The sequence below is a fragment of the Phoca vitulina genome, unplaced genomic scaffold (assembly GCF_004348235.1).
Source record: "Phoca vitulina isolate PV1807 unplaced genomic scaffold, GSC_HSeal_1.0 scaffold47, whole genome shotgun sequence".
Lineage (NCBI taxonomy): Eukaryota > Metazoa > Chordata > Mammalia > Carnivora > Phocidae > Phoca > Phoca vitulina.
The window spans coordinates 2,837,318-2,863,001 of NW_022589750.1; the positions used below are offsets into that span (position 1 = coordinate 2,837,318).

General features: G+C 60.4%; 1 protein-coding gene and 3 non-coding genes across 4 annotated transcripts; 1 reads left to right on the forward strand and 3 right to left on the reverse strand.

The window, feature by feature from the left end:
- The first annotated feature begins 15 nt into the window (after positions 1-15).
- On the forward strand, positions 16-86 carry TRNAG-GCC. The gene has a single exon. It is a non-coding gene; the product is annotated as a tRNA-Gly (tRNA).
- A 7,659-nt stretch (positions 87-7,745) lies between these two features.
- TRNAS-CGA lies at positions 7,746-7,827 on the reverse strand. Its single transcript has one exon. It is a non-coding gene; the product is annotated as a tRNA-Ser (tRNA).
- A 426-nt stretch (positions 7,828-8,253) lies between these two features.
- On the reverse strand, positions 8,254-8,327 carry TRNAT-AGU. Its single transcript has one exon. It is a non-coding gene; the product is annotated as a tRNA-Thr (tRNA).
- Positions 8,328-8,905: 578 nt separating this feature from the next.
- On the reverse strand, positions 8,906-20,253 carry PER1 (period circadian regulator 1). The gene is given in 24 exon segments (XM_032431960.1): positions 8,906-9,763; positions 10,158-10,308; positions 10,589-10,778; positions 10,974-11,148; positions 11,577-11,675; positions 11,677-12,188; positions 13,103-13,345; positions 13,900-14,076; positions 14,258-14,385; positions 14,474-14,645; positions 14,748-14,853; positions 15,056-15,187; positions 15,272-15,380; positions 15,469-15,622; positions 15,794-15,900; positions 15,980-16,058; positions 16,725-16,867; positions 17,004-17,055; positions 17,189-17,390; positions 17,484-17,605; positions 17,699-17,853; positions 17,950-18,048; positions 18,165-18,585; positions 20,091-20,253. Coding segments are annotated over 23 exon segments (3,852 nt in total). The 5' UTR covers positions 18,440-18,585; positions 20,091-20,253; the 3' UTR covers positions 8,906-9,493.
- Positions 20,254-25,684: the final 5,431 nt, after the last annotated feature.

Genomic DNA, 25,684 nt, shown 5'->3' on the forward strand with positions numbered 1-25,684 from the left:
GAGCAAATGTCGCCTGCATTGGTGGTTCAGTGGTAGAATTCTCGCCTGCCACGCGGGAGGCCCGGGTTCGATTCCCGGCCAATGCACTGCCCAGTCTTTTTTTCATTTTTATTTTTTCTTGTCCCCAAATAGGGGAGAAGTCTGATGAAATGTCTAAGAAGCATCTCTGTTTGACATTCTTAGCAAATATTAATACTCAACTTTTTTACCCTATGGCAGAGTTGCAGGCTCTGGATCCAGATCCGGATTCTCAAGGTCCTCCCACTCCCGTCCTCCCAGCCCGGGGGTCCTGCTGCCTTCCACACCCCTCCCTCCGCCCCCCCGGCCCCGCACCTCCGCAGGCGTGACCCTGAGAAAGGACACGCTGCTCGGATCCCTGCCCCGGGGGTCCTCCCACCCTCCGCGGGGGAGGGGCGGGGCCTTTCCGCCCTACGCGCCGCAAGTCCCGGGCTCTTCTGGCCCTTTCTCTTCCTCGCTCGCTCTCTCCTAGTTTCTGTTCTCTCTGAAGCACGCCTGCTTTTTCTAAGTCCGTGGGTCCCGGCCTTTTGGTGCCGCCGTCTTCCTGTGCCCCCCGCGGCCCCCTCGGGGGCTCTATCTCTCCAGGTGTCTTAGCAGCGTCCGCGCGGTCTCGTTGGGTCTGCAGCTGCGTCCGTGCGTCTCTAGCTCCGGGCCTCTCCGGCCCGCGCGGCTTGTCTCCGGCGCGCCTGGGTCTCTGATCTCTCGCGGTCTCTCCGGGTCTCTGTCGCCTCCCGGCACTCTGCGCTCCCACGCTCCTGCCAGCCCCTGGGAAGCTCGCTCACACCTCCGAGCCCCCCGCCACCTCCCCGCCCGTCCCTTCCCGGCCGCTTTGATCCCGCACGCGTCGGGCCGGCGGGCGGCCGGGCGCCCTCGCCAGCTGCCGCGGCCACTTGTGAGCCGGGGAGGGGGGGGCCTGGGGGCGGGGGCGACCCCCACCCCCACCCCTCCCGCCACGCCGCGCCGCTGCCCGCTGGGCTCCGCCGCTGCCCGGCCTCCTGCGGGCCCGGGTCTGTGGTTCGCTGAGTCTGGGTCGCTCTCCGGAGCTCGCCCTGGGCCTGCTCGGCCTCCGCTTTCTGCCTCGGGTCTGTTTCAGTCTGTTTCATCTGGGGGTTTCCTGTCTCTGGATTGTGTCAGGACGCGGAATGCTCTCTTCGCTACTCGCAGCCGCGGCCGTGGCTCCCAGCAGGGAACTGTGCGACAATCTGGGCATCTGTCTGTCTGCGAGTGTTACTCACTCAGTCGATACTCTTGGGTGCCAAGTATGGGTAGGCACTCAGGGTGCACTGGGTCTGGGCTCTGCTGAAGCTACATTATGGGGGGAGGGGAGTACAGAAAATAACTAAGAAAGCAGAAAATAATATAACACGGTTATTAGGCTGGTGGGGGTGGGGGGCGGGCAACCGGCCGGGACAACGGCTTGAGAGTGAAGTCCTGCTTTCTTTACTCTGGGTGGTCAGAGACATCCTCTAGGAAGAGGTGATATTTCAGCCCAGCAGAGCCCGCTGAAAGCAGGTGACAGGCGCGGCAAGTGCAAAGGCTCTGAGGCAGGAATGGACTTTGCTGGTGGGAGCTAGAGAAAGAGGGCCAATGTCCCTGGGACCGAGGATTTGGGGTGCAGCAGAGATAAGAGGGAGAGGCGGGCATGGCCCCATCACACAGGGCTTTGCAAGCTCGGCAAGGACTTTGGAGGGGAAGCAAGTGGAGGGTTTTAACCGGGAAAGTCATGGTCACTGACTTCTCTTTTAAATGACCACTTTGGCTGCTGTGTGGGACATCATTTGGGTTGCTGGAGCAGCCTTCTAGGCAAGACATTGATGGTGGCCTGTATCAGGTGGAGGCAGCGGAGACAGAAGTGAATGGGTTACTTCTTGGTGTTGGGCTTAAGTAACTGGCTGGATGATGGTGCCTTTTACTGAGATGGCAAACGCCAGGGGAGTGGAGCTTTGGGAAAAGTTTGGAGAGACAGACCAAACATTACGCTCTAGTCAGATTAGTTGAGATCCCCTTAGACATCCAAGCGTCTATGGGATGTATGAAGTTGGGGGTCAGAGGTGGAGGGTAAGTGTGGGGGCGTCCCTGGGAGATAGATGGCTTTAATGCTATGAGACTAGAGCACCCAGGGAGAGAGTGTGGAGAGAGAAGAGAGGGGCTGAGCAAGGAGCCCTGGGGCTCCCCCAAGACTTAGAGGCTGGGCCGAGGAGCAGGAATTGGCAAAGGAATCTAGAGTGATCCGGAAGGTAGCAGAAAAGCCAAAGGAGTGGGAGCTTGAAAAAGAGGGCCAGTGTCCCTGGGACAAAGAATTTGGGAAATCAGGATAACAGCGAGTCTATGAAGGAGGGAGCCACTGGTTCTAGCTAAGCTCCTGGGAGGTCAAGTAAGGACAAGAGAGCGAAGCGACCATCAGCTTAGCATCTTGGACATCACCGATGACCTGGGCAGAGGGGCGCCTGAGCGCAGTCCCGTTAGGGTGGGTTGATGGAAGAATGGGAGGGAAGGCATGCAGACAGCAGCTGTAGACATCTCCAGCAAGTTCTGCCATGAACGGTGAGCAGAACAGTGTGTGGCACATAGGGGCACGGACCATCCTGGAGGCTGAAGGGAGCAGCCCAGGGAGGGAGGCAGGGAGGAGGGTGGGAGCTGGGCAGTAGACTCCTGTGCCAGGCAGAGAAATCAGCCTCAGGTAGTAGGGAAGGCTCCTCACCCACAGGCAGATGGGGGGAGACAGAGGGTGCGGGTCAGTTGGGGTGCAGGGAGAATGAGCCAGGTTCTCCTGGTTGCTCTCATTTCCTCAAAGAAGAAAGAGTCCAGCTCACTGCTGGAAGGGAGAGAGCTCAGGTCGTTTGAGGAGAAAGAAGGTGTGAAATGTTCATTTTGGAGAGTAGGAAAAGCCCCGTGGGCTAGAGGAGTAGGATTTCTAGGCAGGTTGAGAGTCCATTTGAGACGTGGGATCAAAAGTTTCAAGTGCAGAGGGCAATTCACCACAAAGCTAATTCAGTTTATGCTTCAGGACCCCCTCGCTTGCACAGACTCCTGGGGGGTGGCGGCTAGCAAATGTGTTCACATGGCCATGTGCTTCTATAAGATTGGCAAAAGTAAGATATTTCAACTGTAAACGGTGAAGACCGCTGTCTCTTCCCACTTTGCCAGCCTGTCACTCTTTCCCTCTGGGGTTGGAGTGGCTGCTGCCACTTTGGGATCCAGTTCCGGGAAAGGGGAGCTGGAGAGACATACAATGTACGGTTTCGTGGGATATGTTGAGGTGGTTCCCAATGACTTCCACGTATAACGGGTTAGCCTGGCTACCCTGGTGTGGGAATGAGTTCCAGGAAGCTGCTATCACCTGTGTCCGTCACCAGGCCTTGTGCCATGAAGGAGCAAAGCCAGGGCGGGCACAGGCCACACGAATGGGTCCAGTGGCTCTTGTCACTATAAGGACGTGGATGGTGGAGGAGAAGCCAGCTTGGAAACAGAACCGGTAGCTAGTCTGTAGGAAGTATCAGAGATGTGCAGGCTGCTCATTCATGCAAAGAAGTTGTATTTTTCTGGACTTGGTGACATGGGTGGCATCAGTCAGCGTTTCCAATTTGTGAGTTGTGATCTCTCTACAAAGCCCACCTTTGTATGATTTTCTTTAAAAGCCCCCCTCCCAAATTATAGACACATCAAGCCCCCAAAACCTGAGGCCAGTTGTCCTGGCTGCACGATTTTCTCCAGCAGGGTTTCCTGTGCAGATATGAGGCTGAGAGACCACCCTCCAGGCGGATGCCCAGTGTTTCTGAGGGTTTGGGGTGGGGGGTCTCTGTGCGGCCTGCAGGCCCCTGTCAGTGTGGGCCTGGGTGCGGGTCCCGTGCATATGGTGTGTGTATGGGTGTCTGGGCCTCTTCCTGGCCACCGCCATCTCAACAGCGACCGCATCTGGGCTTGGGGGAGGGGAGCTCGTGTCCCACACGCGCTGGGCCCCTAAGGAGGCGGGAGGCACGGCCAGGAACTGAGACAGCACAGCTGGTGGAGTGTCCCGAGCTTCCCCTCCCCCGCTGGGACGTCTCCCCAGGCCTGGGTTCCAAGGCTCAGCTCCTCCCTCTTTGTTCTTCAAAGGGGAGGCTGGCTTCCTGGGACCCCCTGGGTCCTGGGTAGGGGGAGTTCCTGGAGGGTTGGGTCTTGGGGGCTTGGGAGTTGGGAAGTAGGAGGACCAGGCCGCCCCCTGGGGGGGGGGCAAAGGATGAATCAGGATAGAAGACCCCAAAAAACCCAAAACAAAACAGGATAATCCCCACCCTCACTGGCCAGGCGGTCTTGTAGGGGAAACAGTCACAGGAACATTATGCAAAACGTATTTGTCAGGTGGTGGTTATGTGCTTTGGAGAAAAGCCAGCAAAGGAGCGGAGAGTGGGAATTGTAATTTCCGAGGGTATGATCAGAGAAGGACTCACTGAGAAGGTGAAATTTAAGAGGTGAGAGCTACACAGGAGTGCCTCGGGGAAGAGCTCTCCAGGCAGACACCAGGCAGGAAAAGTCTTGAGGGACAACATGCCTGGCTTGTCAAGGAGGGGATGGCGGCACCGGACGAGGTTGGCACGGCCAGAGTTGAGATCAGAGAGATAAAGGGGGGGCAGGGCCTGATCACCCAGGACCTTCTAGAAGGTTTCATGGACTTTGTCAGGATTCACCCATTTCTGAAGGAGATGAGAGCCCATTGGAGGGCTCTTCCACCCCCCACCCCCACAACTAGCTTTTTTTGTTTTGTTCTGTTTCTAGCACTTTTAACACTATAGTACAGTTATCAATATCAAAATTAATATAATACCATTATTTAATTCTCCAGTCCATATTCAAATTTCCTAAAGTGTTTCAGGGATGTCCTTATAGCTCTTTTGTCCTGATTCAAGAGCCAGTCCAGGATCACGTGGTTTTGTCTCACTCCTAGGTCCTTTCAGTCTCATTTAATCTGCAAGAATCTTCGCTGTTGACCTTCTCGGTTTTGAAGAGTTCAGGACTGTTATTCTGTAGAGGGTCCTTCTGTTTGGCTTGTCGGATGTTTCTTCACGGTTAGAATCAAGTTATTCAGATTATGTCTTTTTGGCAGGGACATCACCACGGAAGTGACACCAGGTCCTTCTCGGCCTTCCGTGTTGTCACGTAGGAAGACACAGGTCAGTTTGCCTCAATAATAATACTGTCTTCGGTCACGTGGTTAGATGGTGTTGGCCAGGGCTGTCCACCGGAACGTTATTATTGGCCCCCTCCCGAGGAGTAATTAATGTAATTTGTGGGAAGATACTTTGAGACTCTTCGCTACTTACGGCCCCATTAAGGTTCACCCTCTACTTGAGTATTCATTGATGATTTCTAACTCTATATTTATTAGTTGGCAGTTTACTGTAAAAAGAGCCATCCCCTTCCTTCCCATTTTATTTATTTATACTGATACGAACTTTGGAGTCTTAACTGATTTAAGGAATTATAATCCATCACAATCACTCCTTATTTTAATGCTCGATTCTGTCCCAGATTTAGCCAACGGGAGTTCCTTTAGCTGTAACCCCTAGCTGTTATGTCTTTTTTTTTATAGGTACCCCAAATTCTTTGAACAGTACTTTGCTGTGCAACAAAGTGTTCCAAGAGCATCTTATAATTCCCTAACTGAAGCCCTGGAATCAGCCTTTTTTCCTAGGAGCCCTGGTTCATTTTTTTTTTTTTTTTAAGATTTTATTTATTTACTTGACAGAGACACAGCGAGAGAGGGAACACATGCAGGGAGAGTGGGAGAGGGAGAAGCAGGGCTCGATCCCAGGACCCTGGGATCATGACCTGAGCCAAAGGCAGACGCTTAACCGACTGAGCCACCCAGGCGCCCCGGCCGTGGTTCATTTTAGAGGAGAATGGTATTTAGTAACCAAGATCTGGTCACTTGTGTGCTTATTGCTATTTGTGTATCATTCCTTCTAGGCTTTCTCAGTGGAAAGAGCTAGGAAATATATATGTATATATGTATGCTTGTTTATGTTTATGTATGTATGTTTATATGTCACTAGTTAAAAACCATGAATTCATATTGCTATCCCATGGAAGATTTTGAAGAGAGGAATGACAGATTCTGATTTATGTTTTGAAAGGATCACTATGCCTAATGTGTTCAGAGTAGACTGCAAAGGAACAAGGAAAAGAAAGGAAGCAAGGAAATAATCTAGGGGCTGTTGTAATAATCTCAGTGAGAGATGTGGGTGGCTTGGACCAGGGTGTAGTGGTGACATGGTGATAAGTAGCCAGGTTTTTAACATGTTTTAAATAAAAAATTCCTGACTGCGTGTGTGTGAGAGAGAGAATCAGGGATGATCCTAAGGTTTTTAGTCTGACCAACTGAAGAAATGGAATTGTCCTTTCCTGAGATAGAAGATCTACAGGTGAAGCTCATTTCGGGGGGAAGCCAGGAGTTGGTTTGGCCATTTTGTTTGTGATTAGATATCACAAATGGAAACGATATTAGATATCCAAGCAGAAATGATAAGTAGATAATAGTATATATGCATCTATAATTCAGGAAAGAGTTGTGGAGCTGGAGATGAACATTTTGGATGTATTTATGTATTATTAGTTGATATTTAAAGAGATCACTAAGGAGTGAGTATAGATAGAGAGAGAAGAGGTTGGAAAACTGAGAGGTGGAAACACTTTGACATTCAGAGATCCAGAAGGTGATCAACCAGCAAAGGAGTCTGTGCATGAGCTGCTAATGATGTAGAAGGAATATCAGAAGAGTTAGGGTGTCCCAGAGGGCAAGTGAAGAGAGCGTTTCTAAGGGGAGGGTAAGCATCCATAAGTAGTGATCAATGGATTTAGCAATGCACTGTCCTTTGGTAACCTGTTAACAAGAGCACCTTGAAGAATGGGGTGGGGGGAGGGTGGGCACTTGATTAGAGAGGGTTCAAAGGAGACGGGAAAATGGAATTGGGGGAGAGTAGGTATATGATAACATGTTTTGCAGAAGAGGGGAACAGAGAGACGGAGTGGGAGCTGAAGGGGGGGGTGTGTGGTGTCAGGGTCGTTTTTGTTGTCCTGCTTGTTCCAAATTGGAATACGTTTCAGTATGTGTGCAGGCTGGTGGGAGTGATCCAGCTAGAGAGGAAAACTGATGGTGCAGGAAGGAGAGCAGGGTCCTTGAGCCCTTGTGGGCCAGGGGAATGGGAGATCTAGTAAGTGCAGGGGTTGGCCTTGGTTAGGTGGAAGGTTCGTCTACACCACTGAGAGAAAGGAAGAGCATGTAACCACAGACAGGTAGGCAGTCAGGTAGGTAGGCAGGTGCGATTGCGGATATCGATAGGGAAATCTCTCCAGAAAGCCTTATTTTCTCAGTGAACCAGGAAGGCCGAGGGAGGAAGAAGGGACTCGTGGTTCGGGGTGACAAAAGGGATGAAACAGTCGTATGGGAGACTTGCAGGGGGGAGGGATAAGGGGGATGTAAGACGACTGTCGAAGAGCCCTGAGAAGCCACCCGGGTTTGGGGACGTGAACAATTCAAATTAGTAGTTAAGTGACTTTTACAGGACACACCCATGGGAGGAGGCGCAGGTCTGAGCGTAAGGCCCGCAAGGGAGCGCTCGCGGGCTGGTCGCGGGTGGCGGAGGCCCCCAGAAGAAATGCGGTATCTTCTCCAAGGGAAGGAAGCGCTAGGAAAACAAATGGCTTTCTCTCTCTCCAAGGGCAGTAACGCGCGTTCCCAAAAGTACACACGCTGTGAGCAGGATTCGAACCTGCGCGGGGAGACCCCATTGGATTTCGAGTCCAACGCCTTAACCACTCGGCCATCACAGCCGCGTGCGGCTTGGGGCCTGCGCAACTATAGCTGCCTATCAACGGGCCCGCCTCCCGCCGGCCCCGCCCCTCCGCCTCGGGACGTGTGTGCGCGTGCGCCTCGGCCGGTGGGGGGGGTGCGGGTCGCGGCCCTACGGAAGCCGCAGCCCTCCCGCTCTCCCTCCCCGCCCACGACAAAATGAGCCCGAGCCCCAGCCCAGGGTCCCACGTCCTCGAGCGCAAGGGATGCCCGCGTCACCCCGGTTCGTGAAAGCGAAGCGCGAGTGAGCCTCCGAATTTCCACTAAAAGTGCGCGGGAGCGGAAGCTCCAGGTGGGATTGGCTGGGGAAGAATAAGAATCTTCCGGAAGGTGCCACACGAAGAGCCTTGGGGAAGGTTGGAAGCGCGTTGCCCTTGCAGCAATAATATACCACCTTTTAGGGGCCCAGGCACCGCTGGGATTCGAACCCAGGATCTCCTGTTTACTAGACAGGCGCTTTAACCAGCTAAGCCACGGCGCCGGCAGAAGGAGCGTTGCGTCTGGAGGTATATCAGCCACTCGGGGGAGTCAGTAAGCGAGAACCGCAAGACAGCGGTCGCCGCGGGTCCTCCGCCACCTCGGTTCCAAGGCTTTCCCCTCCCTTCCCAGGTCCCGAGCCGGAGGGTTAACGCTCCGCCCCTCCCGTCTCCCACACCTCGGGGGCCCAGCTCGACCATGAATGGGTGCTTGACCTCACGTCCCGCAGCCCCCCTGGACTGGGCCCTCTCCTGCGTGGGGACACAGTGACGGAGCAGCTGAACACCCTCACCGGCTTCGGGGCCCCCGCAGGCTGGGCCGGCTCTCCGGCCGCCCCCCGCCCTGCTTCCCACGACACACCCCGCTGACGCCAGGTGACAGGGCCCCCCCGTCCGCGGTAGGTGGAGATTTTACGGGCCCGGCAAGGCCCTTCCGCCGGAAAGGGTGTGCGGAGCAGACGGCTGGGGGGCGCCAGGGGAGTGGTCCTCACGCTCACTACAGCCTCCCTGGAAGCGGGGCCGCACCTCCCCACAACGAGCTCCCTACCCCCAACCAACACATTTCAGTCCACAAAGTCCTGGGTGTTTTTTTTTTCTCTTCTCTTTGTATTAAAAAATAACAACAGACACAATATCAAAAACACAAATGCCATCGGTAGAGGGTACAGCTGAGAACACCTGGGTCCCACCTGAGGGGCAGCACCAGGGACTCCATGGTCCACCAACCTCCCCCACCCCGGAGCAGCTAGGGGTTTGGACCGCTGGCCCTCCCCCTCCCCTCTAGGGAGGAGGTGGGAGAAGGGGCTGTCTCCCCCAATAAATAAGTGCAGCCCCAACCCTCAGGGACCGGGACTCGGGCTCAGCCGGGACTTGGAGAGACCACTTGAGCAGCTTGTCAGCAACCTTCTCCAAGGGAAGGAAGAGCTCCTCACCAGAGGTGGGAGACGCGGCTTCTCTGGGCTGGGCTGACGAATCCCCCCGCCCCGTCTCTACCCTCAGAAGCAGGAGGCAGCCCCTGGATCCTGGGCTGCTGATGGGGGCCCCGCCCCCTAAGTGGGAGAAGCTGGGGCAGTTTCCTATTGGTTGGTCCAGCCACATCTGAGTTCTGAGAGGTGGAACACGGGAGAAGGAAGCTTCTCATGCACTGCCGGAGGGGGCCCCCAAATGTGGTCTAGCTGGTGCCATTTTCTGTTGCGGGTAAGGCTGGACTGGGTGAGCTCCCACCTTGTTCCTCCTCCTCCATGGCCAGGTCCTGAGAGCTGGAGACCCTGGCCCCAGCTTGAGCCTGGGCCTCTTCTCCGCCCTCACCTTCAGCACCCCCGCCCCCACCCTCGCCTCCGCCCTCCTCCATAGGCTCCAGTCCCAGTCCATCCAGTTCCGAGAAGAGGGGGTCATCCGGGTGGCCGGGGTCTTGGGTGCTACTACCGCAATCCACACAGGCCTTGGAGGGAGAAAGGGGACGAGTCAGGCGAGGTTCTCCCTGCTAACCTGCCACCCCAGCTCCCCTGTGTCTCCCCCCACCCCCCAGGATTACTTCCCAAAATATCCTCCCAAAGAAATACTCGTCCACACAGATGCACGCGGGCCAACGAGATTGGAAAGTGTACCGTACCCTGTATCTAGACCCCACTGGGACACGGTCCCAATGTCCGTCACAGAGGATCGGCCCAGAAGGTGTCTACAAAGACTCGTGGGGTTAAATGCTATCCAACCCACCAGCAAACCGTGCAACCACCATCCTTCAGAATGAGCCACCCAAGGACAAGGAGGGGATCAGCTCCCCCCCGCCCCCGCCCCGATCCTCTCTTCTCCCTCCGGGCCCAGACGTCTCTCACCATCACATCGAGGGCCCGAGGCAGCTGACCCTTCCGGACCCAGGAATGCACGGCACCCAGTTCCCTGCGCTGGTCCTCTGAGAACCGAGGCTGCTGCTTCTGCATGGCCCGGAGCCGCTCCCGGTCCTGCTTCAGCACAGAGGCCATGTCCCTGCCCGGGGAAGGGGTTCCGACGGCAGAGGCTGGGAGCCGGGGCCAGAGCCCAGCAGCTACTGTCCTCCCCACCCACGGCCTCCCACTCCTCCTCTCAACCAGGGCTCTGGGCGTTCGGGGCTTCCGAGACCAGGAAAGCTTGTGCCCGGCCTGGCTGTGCCAGGGCAGAGCCAGCCCCCCCACCCCGAAAAGAAAACCCCAAGCTCAGTGGGAAGTGCGGGTGGACCAGCACACCTCCCTCCGACGGGGGGGCAGCGGGGGCCTCCGAACCTGCTCACCTGGACGGCACTTGGTAGGTCATCATGACGCGCTGGTCGGCATTGGCCATGAGCAGCCAGATGGGGTCCTGGAGCACATACTTAATGACCTGGTCCCCGGGCTCAGCCCCGGCCTGGGCAGCCCCGGCTTCGGCCTCCGAAGAGTCGATGCTGCCGAAGTACTTGCTCGTGTGGCTGCTCTGACTGCTGCCTGCGAGGCAGGGACCAGGGGGCCCCAGAGTCAGGCTGCTGCCCCCCCAGGGCCTCCCACGCCCTCCCTCAAGGCCATGTCTGCAGCCCACTGGGCCCAGGCTGCTCATCTAAGGGCGGGGGGTGGGGGGGCTGGCCTCCCAACGTGCCCTGTCAGGGTCGTACCCTGGGGGGCCCGGGGGTGGGGGGCACTCACGTGTGATGCTGGCTGAAGTGCTGCCTCCCTCATGGGAGCCTGAACCGGACCCGGAGCCCAGCGAGCCCGAGGCGGCGGAGCCCGTGCCGGACCGAGAGTCCTCCTGGAGGAGCAACTCCAGCAGGTCACTGGAGCCCGACAGCGCGTCCTGGTTGGAGGACTCCGTCACCTCCACCTGCGGGGGGCAAGGGGAACAGGGCGGGATGAAGGGATCAACAGCCAGGCTTCGCGTCAACTGCTTCCACTGGCTGGGGGGACCCACCCAACCCCAGTGGACTCTGTCCCCACTCCACGACAGTGGGGGCCGGGACAAGAGAGGGGAGAAGAGGAGGGGCGGGACGCCAGGCCTGTCCCAGGAGGCCGATGCGCTCCCCGAAGTTCTGGGGATGTGTCCTCCCCACCTGTCAGACAGACAGGATTGTCCCCACTCCACGGATGAGGCGGCGGGTTTCTGCCTCATTCAGAAACTCACCTGGGGCCCCCCACCCCACGACACCATCTTCCGGAGGGCACGGGGCGGGGAGGAGCGTGAGCAGGAAGAGCAGCAAGGGGAAGGGGGGCTGCGTGGGGGCTGCTAAGAGGATGCAGGGGGTCCGTGCTCACCAATCTGGCCTCTGGCTCAGCGGCCTCCTCACTGGGAGGCGGGGGCCCAGCACTGCTCCCAGCGCCCCCTGCAACAGCACCCCCTTCAACACGGGGGGGGCTCCTCAAGCTGCAGCAGATTCAGCTGGAGCGGGGAGCTGCATCGCGAGTTGAAGAGCGGAGAGTCCGGCCCGCGGGGAGGGCGGGGGGGCGGGGGGGTCAGGGACGGAGAAGGGGAGTGGGAGGCGGGGGTAGGAGGCCCTTCGGCGGGGGTCTGGGCTACCCCATAGGAATAGCTGGGTGGGGCGGGGAACAGATAGTTAGGGAGCACCAAGGCTACCATGGGGGTCACCAGCGGGGCAGGGAAAGCTGCAGGGGGCCCAGCTGTGGGGGCAGAGGGGAGAGGCTGCGGGCCTCCTCGCGGGGAGAACATTGGGAGAGGGTAGGACTGGACCACAGCTGGGAAGGGAGTAGTGGCTGGTGGGGGGGGCCAGGGGGCCGAGGGTGACACAGGCGATGGGTGGGAGCCATAGCAGGGGGCTTCGGCCCGGGGGGTCTGGTGGTGGCGGGAGCGCTTGGCTTTGGATCGGCAGTGGTGTCGGCGACCGGGGGGTGCGGGGCCGTGGTGGCAGCCTGTGGGGAGAGACGAGGGTTAGCGAGGGCCTCAACCTGGGGGTGAGCGTCCCTGCCCCACCCCCCACGCTGCCCTGCCACTCTGACCCAGGACAGGGCAGGAGAAGACCCTGGAGAGAACTGGGCCTCCGGGCTGCCCAGATCAAGGGGGGCCTCTTGGGAGGAGAGAGAACCTTCAGGGAAGAATCACAGGAGGCAGGGCCAGGGGGGTTTATTGCACAAGGAGCCAGGACAGGTAAAGTTACAAGTGGGGCGGAGCTGGGGGCGCACAGAAGGCGGGGGCACGGTGGCCGATGGGAGGAAGCAGGGTGGGTCCGAGGACGAGCGGGCAGGCGGCTCCGGTCCCTCCACCAGACTCCCACAGCCTGGGTGCTCCTCCTGCAGGTCGAGGCCGCGCTCGGCCTAGCTCGAGCGACGAGGTGGGTGGGAGAGCCCAGTCCTGAGTCCTGCGTCCTGCAGGGAGCCTCTCTCAGGCACCTGGAGGGCAGACATCCTGCCCTTGAAGCCCCGACCCCAGCGGGAGTTGTCCCGGCTCGCCTGGCCCCTGTTCGGCCAGGAGTCTATACGGGTCTCTTAACCGGCGACATCTCGGTCGGAAGTGGCCGTACTTGAGCCCCAGCCCCCAAGCTGGGCTTCAAACAGCTTACCTGGAACCGAGCACCTCCGCCTGCCTGTCTCAGTGCCAGCCCCCCAGGCTGCCCTCCTCTGGCTGCAGCCCGGAACCCTGGCCTACTGGGGAGAGTCTAGCCAGGGGCCCGTCCCTACGCACGGCCCTGGTGGTGGAGGCCGCCCCAGCCTGGCTCCCTGCAGCAGGAACCTCTCCCTCGAGCACCCCCTGCCCCCAACCCCCTCCCCGGACAGTCTGGTCCTGGACTGGGCAGAGGACAAAGTTCAGGGGTGTCCCGGGTGGCTACCTCGCTCGCCAGGGGCCAAGGGGGCCGGGGAGGAGCCGTCGAGCGCCCGCAGTCGGCTGAGGTCTCGGAAGCGGCTGAGGAAGGCCTGCTCCTCCTTCTGTGTGTGCAGGGACAGCACGGCCTTGGTCAGGCCCACCGGGCGGTAGGCGTCTGGGGCGGGGTCGGGGGCTACCGTGGGGCTGGGGGCTGGGCTGGCGGCTGGGCCTGGAGCCAGGCCAGGCAGGTCCTCCATCATGATGATGTCTGAGAAAGGGGAGACAGGGGGGTTGGGGGGGTCACTGGGATCCCCTCAGGGGTTCCCACAGCCACACCACACCCTGCCCCTCCAGCAGCCCAGCCTGGGCCCCGGGTGCATCTCCAGGCCTCCTCCCCTCTGAGACCTGGTTCTGGGCCCTCTTCCATCCCCCGGGTGAGAGAGGATACTGAGTCCTCTCCAGCGACAGTACCCCAGGATGACCCCCTAGGACTGTCCTGGGAAGGCAAGCTCAGTCGTCGCCCTCCCCTCACACACTCTCCAGGACAATGCCCAAAGCCCCTTTGGGGGGGTTTTCCGACACTCTGTGGTCCGCACCTGGGGCTTGAACCCCTCCCCCCCCAAGGCTCTGTGTGTGCGCTGACAGGAAGAACAGGAAAAACAAGGCGCCAGAGGCTGGAGGGATGGACAGCAAGAGGCAACAGCCCCGAGCTAGGATGGGGGCCTCTTTCTCTCCCCCAGGGGCCAGACCGGGAAGGAAAAGGCAGGGGGAGGGAGCCGTGGCTGCGGCACCGAGTGGAACCCCCTCACTGCGCGCCCGTACCCGACTCCGGGGGCTTCTTGTCTCCCACATGGACGATGGTAGAGCTGAAGCTACATTGGCTGGTGACGGACACCACGCTCTCTGCCTTATTGGCCAAGGCGAGCGGGCTCAGGGTGCCTGCCACCACTGGCTCCTTCTGAGGGCCGGCCCCCTCCCCGCGCAGCACCACCGATGGATCTGTGCGGAGAGACGGCGCCAGTTACCACCGGGAGGTCCCTGGGGTGGGGGTGGGGGGCCTGCCAGGAGTCTGCAAATCAGAAGGCCTGGAGGGGAACAGGGCAGAGTAAGGTGGGGGCCCCAAAGGCAGAAGTGTGGAGACGGGGCCAGTGGGCCAGGACGGGACCCGCCGGGTCTTTACCTTTCTTGGCCCCCAAAGGGACCGGACCCGTCCTCTGCTTGTCCTCGTCCGAGGCCGAGGATGTGGTGCAGGAGGAAGAGGCACACTTCCGCTTGGTCGTGCTGGGGATGTTGCAGCTCTCCAGGTACCTGGCGGGGGACCAGAGGACATGAGGGCAGGGCCTGGGGTGGGGTGGGGCCGGGGCCCAAGTGGGAGACGGTTCCCGGGTGGCCTTACCTGAGGATGCTGTCCAGGCAGTTGATCTGCTGGTAGGAACAACTGGAGGCTTCTTTCCTCTCAGCCTCATCCGGGGTCAAGGTGAGTGGGGCCTGGGCGGGAGCAGGGACCACTTCCAGTTCTGGGTCTGGGGACTGGCAGGAAAGGGTCTTGGCCTTGAATGTGCCTGTAGCTGGGCCAAGGAGAGAAAAGGGAGAGACGAGCTCCTCTGGGTTGGGGCGAAAGTCATGGGGCCCCCAGGTCTCATTCCTCACCCGCACCCTCACCCACTGACCAGGGAGGCGGGGCCGGGGTGGAGGCCGGGCGCGGGACTCAATGAAAACCTGCTGCCCCTGATGCTTCACCAGATGCACGTCCTTACAGATCTGCTGGAACGTCACCTGTGGGACAGAACAGGCCAGCACTGGGGGCGTGTGACCAGTGTCAGAGGCCCAGGGCGCAGAGCAACGACAGGTGCCCAGCGGGCAGGCGTGCAGGGCACAGTGAGAGCGGGAGGAGAAGGAAAAGGCACCTGCCCAAGCTGATTCTGACAGCACCAGGGGAATGCCGGCCTAGGGGGCGAAGCGGAAGACGGACACTCACCGGCGCAGGAGGCCCAGGCCCCTCGGCATCACCCCCGTTGCTGTCACTGGAGGAGCCAGGGCTGAGGAGAGGGCCCGGGGAAGCGACGGCGCCCACTCCACAGAGCCCTGTGGGACTGGGGCTGTGCACGGGCTGAGGCAGGAGGAGAAGGGGTTAGATGTCTCAGCCCTGCTCCCAGCCCTGCCTCCTCGCCAAGCCCCACCCCTCCACAGTCACCTGTAACAGCAGCCGGTGGATCTGCTCCGAGAGCTCCTGGATGTCCGAGTCCAGAGACAGAGCTGGGCTGGGGGCCGGCGGGGTGAACACGTCCTCGTTCAGGGGTGCCCTGCGGGGTGGGGAAGGGGAAGCTGAGACCCGCCCCCTGCCGCACAGACCCAGCCCACACGGCCAGCTCTGGGGCAGGGCCCACTTACGTGCGGACTTTGTGGCGGCCCAAGACAAAGGCCACCTTGCGGCTCCAAGGATGCACGAAGCCGGCCCAGCTGGTGTCCATGGTGACATACTCGCCATTCCGGGCACAGAAGCGGATAGGGGAGTGGTCAAAGGGCTGGCCCGCCAGCTGCAGGACTGAGGGAGCGGGAAACGAGGGGGGGTCAGCAGGAGGGAGAGCCGGGGAAAGCAGAGGGCCACGCCCCGAGGACCCAAGAGACCAAGGCCCCGAGAGACACGACCACAAGCACAGCCATGGAGAAGCCCCGTGGACAGCCAGGAAGGGAGAGCAGGAGAAAGAGGACTCACTCTTCTTGTGGATGGCCAGCATGAGGGGTCGGTCCTCAGGATGCAGGAACAGGAGCACTGGGGCCCCCAGGAGGTCCTGGGGGAGGTAGCCCAGCAGCGGGGCGGCCCTGAAAAGGGAGGTGGCATCAGAGTAGCCAAGGCCTCGGCCCCAGCCACCCCCGTTTTCCCTCCAGGTCCTGAGCTCACCTTTCGTCCACATCCTGGAAGAGGCAGCTGGGTGTGTGCCGAGTGGTGAAGATCCTCTTGTCGGGGGGGATCCGGGGAGCTGAGCACAGCAAGTGTGGCCATTGGTTTTTTGTTTTTGGGGGGGTTTTTTTTGGCCATTGGGTTTTATCCAGAATGGTCCAGCTTCTCTGCCTGCCCCCGACACACACCATCTCGGGCCCAAGTGGGCTGGCAATCCTCCCCACGGCTCTGCCCAGGGCCGTCTAGCCTACAGAGATGGTCTGGACCATTCTCCTACCCCACACCAAGCATGAAACTGAGAATCAAAGCAGTCTCCTTTCCCCACTCCTAGTTCAGGGTGCTTATTCAATACTCCCTCTAAAAATGGGCTCAAACCTTCATCCTTTTTGTTTTGTTTTGTTTTGTCTTTAAAGATTTTATTTATTTATTTGACAAAGAGAGACAGCGAGAGAGGGTACATGAGCAGGGGGAGTGGGAGAGGGAGAAGCAGGCTTTCCGCCGAGCAGAGAGCCCAATGTGGGGCTCGATCCCAGGACCCTGGGACCACGACCTGAGCCAAAGGCAGACGCCTAACGACTGAGCCACCCAGGCGCCCCTCAAACCTTCATCCTTACCATACCTTCTCTGTTCCAAAATTCTTAAGGGCTGAGATATGCCTCCCAGACTCTCGTCCTGCCTCTCCCCTAGCCTAGAGAAATCACCCTTCCTCCTACCCCCTGCCAGGCCAGGCCCGATGCCTACAAACCTTCGTAACCCGAGTGGATGCGCTCTGCGATGAGCAGGCAGCATGGCTGTGCCGGGGCCCCATCTGAGACCCGGATCTTGGTCACGTATGGCGTGAGGCGGAATGGCTGGTACCGAGGCCCTGAATCCCGGTCAGGACCTCCTCTAGCAAGGGAGAGGAAGAGGCATTAGTGACTGGGTAGAGAGCCACCCACCCTGCACCTCAAGGTCACAACCCACACAGCAAAGAGGCAGGAGAGTGGAAGGTAGGAGGGGGTCTGCTCCCACTTCCCCCACCTACCTGATACGGCAGAAGACAGACTTCTCCTGGGTGAAGTCCTTGAGGCCTGAACCTAGAACAGACCAGAAAGGCACTAAGAACAGCCCCCCCACCCCACCCTGGGCTAAAAAGAACCCGGCGAGGAAAAGCTGGGGTCCCCTGGTCCCTCACAGCAGCAGCTTCCGGGGACTGCTTGGGGACCTCACCTGCTGAGGTCCCAGCGCCCCAGGTGGGCAGGCGAGACGGGGCAGTGGAACCATAGAAGACGCCCACATCCTGGGGAGCCAGCAGTTCTGAGAAGCGGGCCCCCCGGAACACATCCCGTTTGCAGCGGAGGAGGACACCCGCCTGCTCCGAAATGTAGACGATGCGGCCTGTCAGGAAGGAGACAGCCACGGAGAAGGTATCCTAGGCGGGAAAGCGGGGACAAAAGTCGAATCGGGCGCCGTGCGCGCGGGGGGCGGGGCTGCCTCGGGACCAGGAGGCCGGGCTGCGGCTGACCTGGTTGCGCAGCGTATACTCGGACGTGATGTGCTCCAGCTCCTCCAGGGTGTAGGTGGACATGTCCATGGCACAAGGCTCGCCCTCCTCCAGGCTCCACTGCTGGTAGTACTCCTGGTTGGCTGCAGGGTGAAGGCGGTGAGGCGTCTGGGGAGGAGCCTGCCCCACCGCCGCAGCCCAGGACCGGCCGGGCCGTCCCCGGAAGCACCACTCACCCTGCACCTGCTTGACACAGGCCAGAGCGTACTGGAGCGTGGCCAGGGTCCCAGAGCGGCCCTTGCCCCGGCGCTCGGGCGGCAGCCGAAGCTTGAGCTCCCGCAGAGCCGTCATGAGCTCCTTCTGGGTCCTCGCCCGGGCTGACTGTTCGCTGCTGCAGGGCCCACAGGGAGGGAGGGGGTAGAGCCATGAGCCCCAGATCGTGGCCCAGGCCCCCCAGCCTTGTCCTCTGGCCCTCAACCCCACGAACCTGCAGCCACTGGTAGACGGGTTGTCCTGTTCGGAGCTGGCACTCAGGAGGCTGTAGGCAATGGAACTGCTGGGTGGGGACGGACTCTGAGAGTTCGTGCTAGGGGAGAAGCAACGGGCCCAAGATGAGAAAGCGGCCAGCAGCATGGGCCTGTCCTGCTCCCAAGCCTGCTCCCAAGACTACTCCCGGACCCCGCACCACACATCCATACGCACCTCTTGCTGCTCTCGGTGGTCTCCAGCAGGGCTGAGTCCTTGCCATTGCCGGAGGAAGAGCTGTGTGAGCTCCTCTGAGATGCGCCGCGGGACTCGGGCCCATTAGATTCATTGCCGCTGGAGCCATTGCTGTTGGCGTCTGTGTCATCAGCCAGGCTGGGGCCGGGGCAAGACCGGCGCTGCGGAGGCCCAGGGGATGGGGCTCCTCCCGGGCAAAAGGTTTCCCCCGGCCCGGGGTCCCCTCCCCCATCAGCCCCTTCTAGAGGGCCACTCATGTCTGAGCCATGGGGAGGGCAGGAGAAAAACACGGAAGGCGGAGAGGCCACCACGGGGGCACACAGGGGCCGGGCGGCCTGGTTTGGGGGAGTGAGGTGGGAGATCCAAGCCTTTGAGGATTGAGAAGTTCGATCACGGGCAGTACCTGGACGGAGAGACCAAAGAAGGAGGCCTTGGAGAAGGGTGAGCTGTTAACTTTACAGCACCGGCCGGCTTCACTCAGAGCTCCCCTGTCTGACCCCACGCCCCTAGGACCCAGGCTTCCCACAGCGAGCCTGGGCAAGTTCTGTTTCCTATCCCGGGAGAGGGGCTGCAGGTGGGAAGGGGCCTCTCTTGGCCCTTCCTCCACGTCCCCTGCCAACGTGGCCTGGGAAAACAGAGACTGAGCAGACGAGAACCAGAGCCCGGGCGCTTCCCATCCCCAAATTCCCACCAGGCCCCCAATCCGCCCGGGACTCCAAGGCCGCGGAGCAGGGGGTATGCCCGGCGCCGCCTATATTTAGGCCTTCAGGCTAATTTTATCCGGGGGCGGTGCCACCCCCGCTGCACATGCGCACGGACATGCGCGGCCCCACCACGCGCTTCCGCCGCCGCCGCGGTCGCCAGGGAAACCGACGTCAGCAGCTGAGCTCAGCGGTTGCTGGAGGGACCACAGGAGGCCGGGAAGGGCGACCCCTCCCCCATTTCCCGACGGAGCCGAGGATCGACCCACTCCCACACCGGCGGGCGCGGCCGCGGGTCGCCCACCTCTAAAACACCGTCCGGCCCTGGAGGGCCCGGTGGCCGTATGAAGAAGGGCGGCCCATCGGGTTTCCAGGGGCTGGCCTCGCTCCCCGGGGCAAAACACAACCGCCACCGCCCTCCGCGCAAAAGCTCCCCAGCCTGGCGCTCGCCTGGATCCCAGTCATTCTGGTCAAGACGACACAGCCTGTCCTTCTCCGGCCCCTGCACCCTCTCCCGACCCCCAGGTGCCAAGCCGGCACCTGCCATTGTCAGGGACTCGGGAATCCTCTTTCCTCAGTCCTCTACTTTTCTAGATCCCACCCCACCCCCATCCGAAGCGGACACACTCAGCTGTGAGCAAGGGACACACAACCGCCAGCGGATAGTTCTTCCCCTACTCCTCGTCCAACCACCCCCCCCCCCCCCAGCCCCCGGAGCATTTTCTGAGCGCCAGTAGAAAAAGGAAGGCTGTGGCCAACAGCAGGAACTAGCGCCGGGAACGGGATGTTCCAGCCTGAACCAGGCTTACATCACGGCCGGCGCGGGGCCAGGCACTGGAGGGGGGAGCGCGGGGAGCGCGGAAAGCCCGAAGGGGTCCTGGTGCCGGGGCAAAACCAGGGACCCCCGAGTGACAAGAAAGGCGGCGGGGGCCTGCCTGCCGAGGGTCGGGCGTTGGGCCGGGGGAGCTGGGAGGAGAGGTCAAGGCTGGAGGTAAGGTAAGCGGATCAGGAGTACGGACAGCCGGTGCAGGGTTGCGAGCAACACCTACGTTCCCGACGGCAGAGGGGGGGTGGACAGCGGCAAGGAAGGCGGATTATCGGTGTGCCGTCAGAGCGCCAGGGCCCAGAGCGGCGCCTCAGGCTGGAAGTGGCGGCGGTCCGACTTGGGGCGGGAGACCGGTCCCCGGGTGGCCCTGGAGATGCCTACCTGGCCGCGCGAGCGCCCTCCGGCCGCCGGCCCGCCGCCGTTGCAGCCCTCAGCCGAGTGGAAGCTTCGCGGGGCCAGGAGGCGGGTTGCATAACGCCAGGCACTGCCCCTCATTGGCCTCCTGCCGGCGGAGCCGCAGGCCCCGCCCCCGATTGGCTGGGGATCCCGGGCCGGCCCCTGATTGGCTACTGGCCCCTACTGAGGTCAGGGCTGTGTCACACACACGGGCGCACGTGGACCTGGGTGCTGGCGCTGGGCTGAAGGGCCCCAGACACCACCACGCAGCCAACGGGCGCAGGATGCCTTGCACAGTGAATAATGGGAGGGCGGAGAGGGCAGATAAGCTGCCCTTCTTCGGGCAAAATGCCGGGGCCACGGTAGGTGCTTAAGAGAGGTCTACTTCCTGGACCGTCAGCCCTACAGAACAGAACGCCTTGGCCTTGCCAGAGGTGGGGGAAAGGAATGCTGACCCTTGGGGGGTGGGCCAGGCTGGATGAGACGGCTGGTCCCTTGGGAGGACGGGGACACACAAAGAAACCCAGCCTGGCCTCTCCTGGATTCCTCGCCCCAGCCTTGTCATCACAATAAAGCCATTTTATCCAGTCCCTTCCTCTGACACTTCAAATCCTGTGGACAGCCAGGAGGATGGCAATTGAGGGTCCCCGCGTGACAGGGGGTGGAGTGCAGGGGAGGATGCAGACAACAGAAGGGGCAGCCAGGGCCGATAAGGGCTGTAGAGGGAAACAATGCTACGTGCTTCTGTACCCAATCAGAGAAAATGTCTCCGGGCAGCCTACGTGGTGACTAGTGCTGCTTCGCTCCTGAGGATGCGGCCACCCACACTTAGGGCCGCCCCAAAAGTGGGGGCCAGGAAGCCAGGACTACAGGGGGAACCTAGGGGGTGGCTGAGGGAAGAGACCAAGTGGGACCCTGGAGAGACAGGTGGGGTGGCAAGGGCTTCAGATCCCCAGCCCTAGGACAAGAGAAAGCCGAGGACCTCATCTGTCACCTCACTGCATTTCTCAGTCCCCAGGACAGAACCTGACACACCGTGGGTGATCAGTAAATACGGTGATTTTGTTGTTAACAAGGATAGATAAGGGAGGGGAAGGGGCCTCAGCCATGGAGAAGGTGCTGGAAATTATGCTTTTTGTAAAGGGGAGGGGAGCAGAACCCTGAGTCCTAATTGGGGGAAATACAGTGCCGGGCTGAGCTGGGGGGAAACTGCAGTGACACAGACCCCTCCATCTAAGAGGGCTGTGAGCAGTTCCTCTCAGGGCTCCCCGATAACGTGGGTGGTGAGTGAAGAGGCCCCCAAGCTGATGCTGACATAATCAGCTGTGGGTGCACTCCCTCACTGTCACGTGGCCTAAGCTTTCCTTAACAATGGTGTTCCCCGTGGAGGGGCCCGGGGGGAGGGCTCTGTGGAAAAGCTGGGGCACAGGGATGTCATAAAATAACCCAGAAAAAAGCCAAAGCAAGAAAACACAGGAAACAAAGGATTCAGGAGCCTGGATTCTCAGTCTCGTCTCCTTGGAAATGGCCCCCCGAGTCATAGACTGTGGCCCCTTCCCTTGTCTCATTTTCAGACCCCTCTCCTCTGGAAACAGGGTTTTTCTTCCTCCCGGGTTCTCCTCTGGGGTCTAGGTGTGATCTCCGCGGACACAGGCAGTCCGTGCTCTCTCACCCCCCACCTCTAGGTCTGTGCTTTGCATAGACAAAGGGGTCGAGCGCTCCTGCAGCGCCCACCTGCTCTCAAGGCCCCGGCTGTCCTGCCTCGCAGTCCCCACAGTAACCAGGCCCTGCTGCCGTCAATGGAGGCGAGGGGGCGGGAGGGAGCGGTGACGTCAAAGCGGAGGAAGAGGGCGGAGCAAGGCAGCCGGGGAATGTGGGACAGGGAGGCTGGAGAGGCAGCGGTTTGGGAGGCGGCCAGCCGGAGAGGGCGGCGGCCAGCGCACTTGGGAACATCATGTACTCTTGGCTGGTGGCCCAGGACATGCACCCAGACTGGGCGCCTCCCCCAACCAAAGACAGCCGTCCTGTCCTAAAGCCAGGGATTCCTGGAGAGAGGATTAGGAGGAAGGGGTCCCCCGCCACCGCGCCTGGCTCTCTTCTCCAGATTCGCATCCGCCCTCCCCTCGGCTTGTTCCTGCAGCTCCTGGCACTGGCTTACCCCTTCTCCCAAACTGTACACATCTGCTGGCCCAATCCCAAAGAGCTGGGGCGGGGACGCTGGAGGCCCAGGTTCTGCGAGAGAACACGCACCTTTGCTCCTTCCCAGAGGCCCCCTCGGAGCTGGAATCTCCTGTTACTATGGCAGCAGAGAGATGGAGGAGGGGCAGGGAGAAGAATGGGTGTAGGATGAGAAAATCGAACTGGGACAGAGCAAGTGGCACAGCCCGGGGCCTGGATCCTGGGAGAGGAATGAAAGGGTGGAATGAGGTTTTGGGCTGGTGCCTGACGACCAGAAGGCCCAGGAAGAGGGAAATGAGGAGGGAGTCACCGAAACTTGCAGAAACACTTGAGAATGTGAGAACAGTTCCCAACCACAGCACTCCTTGTCACTGTTGTTTTGAGATCCTATAGCCATTTTTTTTTTTTAGCTAAAAGCAAAACAAAACAAAAAACATTAAACCATAACCCAGGCATTGCGCTAAGCACCACATATATATATTATCTTATTTAATCCCCAGAACAACCCTGGGAGATGGGTATTACCCCAATTCCACAGAACCAACTAAGGCTCAGAAGTCACTAAAGTTGCCTCACAATGTGTTCTTGGCTCTTAACAAGTGGAGCCCAGGGTTCAAATCTGAGCGCTGATCATGGCTTGTCATTCCGGCGTCTTACCGTTCGGGCGGGCACCTGTGCGGTGATTCCCAGCACTGGAGGATGGGCGCCTCTCAAATATCCAGCCGATTCTAAGTTTGGTGCCCGGAACACAGATCCATCCAGCCCCTCCTCTCCCTGGGCCTGGTCTCTGACGTCCAGTCTGCACTCCCCACACGCTCGCCCCAATCATCTCAGCCCCAGTCTTCACACGTTCACAAAGTCCTTGAGATCACCCCAGCAGCCACCAGCCCCAGGGGCTTCCTAGGGGCCCCACCTGCTCACTCTTCACCGTACCCCCGGTCACTTTGCCACAAGCCTGGGTGTCTGTACAGAGAGCAGAGCTCTACCGAGAGGTTGGTGCCTCCTGGCATCCAGGGGCTCAGGAAGACACGTGCACAGACAGTCCGCACAACCCTTCGGTCCCTCTCGGACAGGGGCTACTCCACCTTTACTCCCAGGGATGGCTCCGAGGCTCAACCCCTCCCCTTTACACCCGAGAGAGACATCCAGAGCCATGATGCGACAGGCTCAGGGTCACACACATCATCTCACCACCCTTTCTCGAATCACCATGTCAACCCTTTCGTACCCTCCCACCTGCCCGATCAGGGCCTCCCTCCAGCCTCAGAACACCTGAATCTTTTAAGTGCTTAAGGAGCCTACCCAAACAGTAGCCAAGCACTGGAATGTCCCCCACCCACTCTCAGGGACCGCGTCCCCACACCGCCCCGGGAGCAGGGGTCTCAGCTCCCTCGGGGAGCTGACGACTTCCAAGCCCCACCCTCCCAGGACCCTTGGGCCAATCAGGGGGGTGGGGGTCCAGGCACCTAGGGCAGCGAGGAATCTGTCAGATGTCGGAGACTCCCGCCCTCGTCCCTCTGGGTCCCATTTCCCACGACCCTCAAAGCTCCCACCGCGGCGATCTTGCATTCGCACGATCCCCCCGCCCCACTCCATTAACACCGCCTGGGACAGGACACACCACTCCGGAGAAGCGCACACGGGTCTCCGCCGGTCTCCGCCCACCCGCGAACACTCACCTTCGGCGCGCACGCACAGGCCACAGCTTCTTCCCCAGCGGGACGGCGGCGCCCGGACGAGCTCCTCCAGGCCCGCCCACCCGTCGCGCGGCCACGCCCCTCAAGCTTATTGGCCCGGGGACCCCGACCCATGCCCCTCGCCGCGTGCGGCCGCCCGGCCCCCGCGCCGCCGCCATTGGCGCCGGCGGCCGCCGTCATCTTCTCATTGGTCAGTCTGCCCACCCGCAGTGACAGCTCCACGTGCGAGAGGGGCCGCCCCGGCACGTTGATTGGGAGTCTGGCCGAAAGTCACGCCCCCACCCACTTCGGAGGTTCTTATTGGCTGTGGCACGAGCCTCCGACCGGCCCGAATCCGGGACGCGAATGCCAGTCCAGCCCTTCAGAGTTTCTCATAGGCTGGGAGGTCTCGGAGCTGTAGAAGACACGTGCCGGCGGTCTCACGCGGCAACTTGTTTACCTGGAAGCTGGGGATTTTCCTTGACGACACTCTTACCAGAGACTACGGAGTCTGCGCAGGCGCAGCGAGGGTGACCTGCACGCAGGCGCAGATGTGAGCGGCGGTGGCGTTGGTTGGGGGAGTTTTGTGCCGAGACCCGGGCAAGCTGTCCTGGGCGTGACCAGAGCGCCCCCCGCACTGAGTCTCCGGCCCCGGGCCCCTAAAGCCCCGCGAAGCTGGAAGGGGCCGGCATTAACGGTGGAGCGGTCTTCGGATCCCAGCGCCGCGCGAGGACGATGATGATCACGGTGATGACGGCTGCCTCCGGGTGGTTCTCTGTGGACCAAGCCAGGCGCTTCTCCCAAGCCGGGAGGCCGTCTCACTACTACTCCGCCCCGCAGAGACTGGGCTCCGGAGAGGTTACATAATCTTGTCTGGATTAACACTCCAGTCAGTAATGGGGCCCTAGATTTAAACCCAGGCCCCCGACACGATGATAGAGAGGGCGGGTCCGAGGGCGTTCGGGAACCTCAGTAGATGAAGCGCGAGGCACGTAGTGAGCCCTCGGTAAATGGGGGACATTATTATGAGGACGGCGTACCCTTTTGTAAAAGCACCCTTGGCAGTTCGGGAAACACTACGTAGGATTCACCTCCTGCTGCGGCCCGGGAAGTCGGGCTTCCAGGGCTCATCCAGCACTCCACTCACTGCTGCAGCACCTGGGGTCGGGGGTGCTAGAGGTGCCATGTTGGGGACGTCACCGGCCGGGAGGCCAAGGGACCTCAGCGTGGGGTCGAGTCACCAGCCCTACAACAGGGTGCAGCCCTAGCAGGCCAGTCTATGGCCGGGTCTCCCTGAGCCCATCTGCTCTGTATTTATTAACCCCTTCGGGATGCTGCCACTGCGAGAGGAACCCAGGGGGGAAGAGACGTTTCGCACAAGTCGGCCATCTACTTCAGGCCTAGGAGTAAATGACCACGGGAGCGACTGCGGAGCATCTGGGAATTAAATCAAGGGTTGGAGAGGGATCCAACAGAGCAGGAGCATGCCTCCAGGCCCAAGCCTCGAGGCTCACCAGGCTGACACAGGGATCAAGAACACTTCCTCTTATCAGCGCCGGGCGCCCACCCGTGGCCACTTTGGGAATCACACTTTGCTCTGCCCAAGGTCAGGCCCTCCAGCAAAGCTCAGTCCATTCCAAATGTACCTTCTCAACTTTCCCGTTTCACCTGCAGATCCTATACCCTTCCCACTGGTTAAGAAAAGGTCTTAGAACACACACCAGC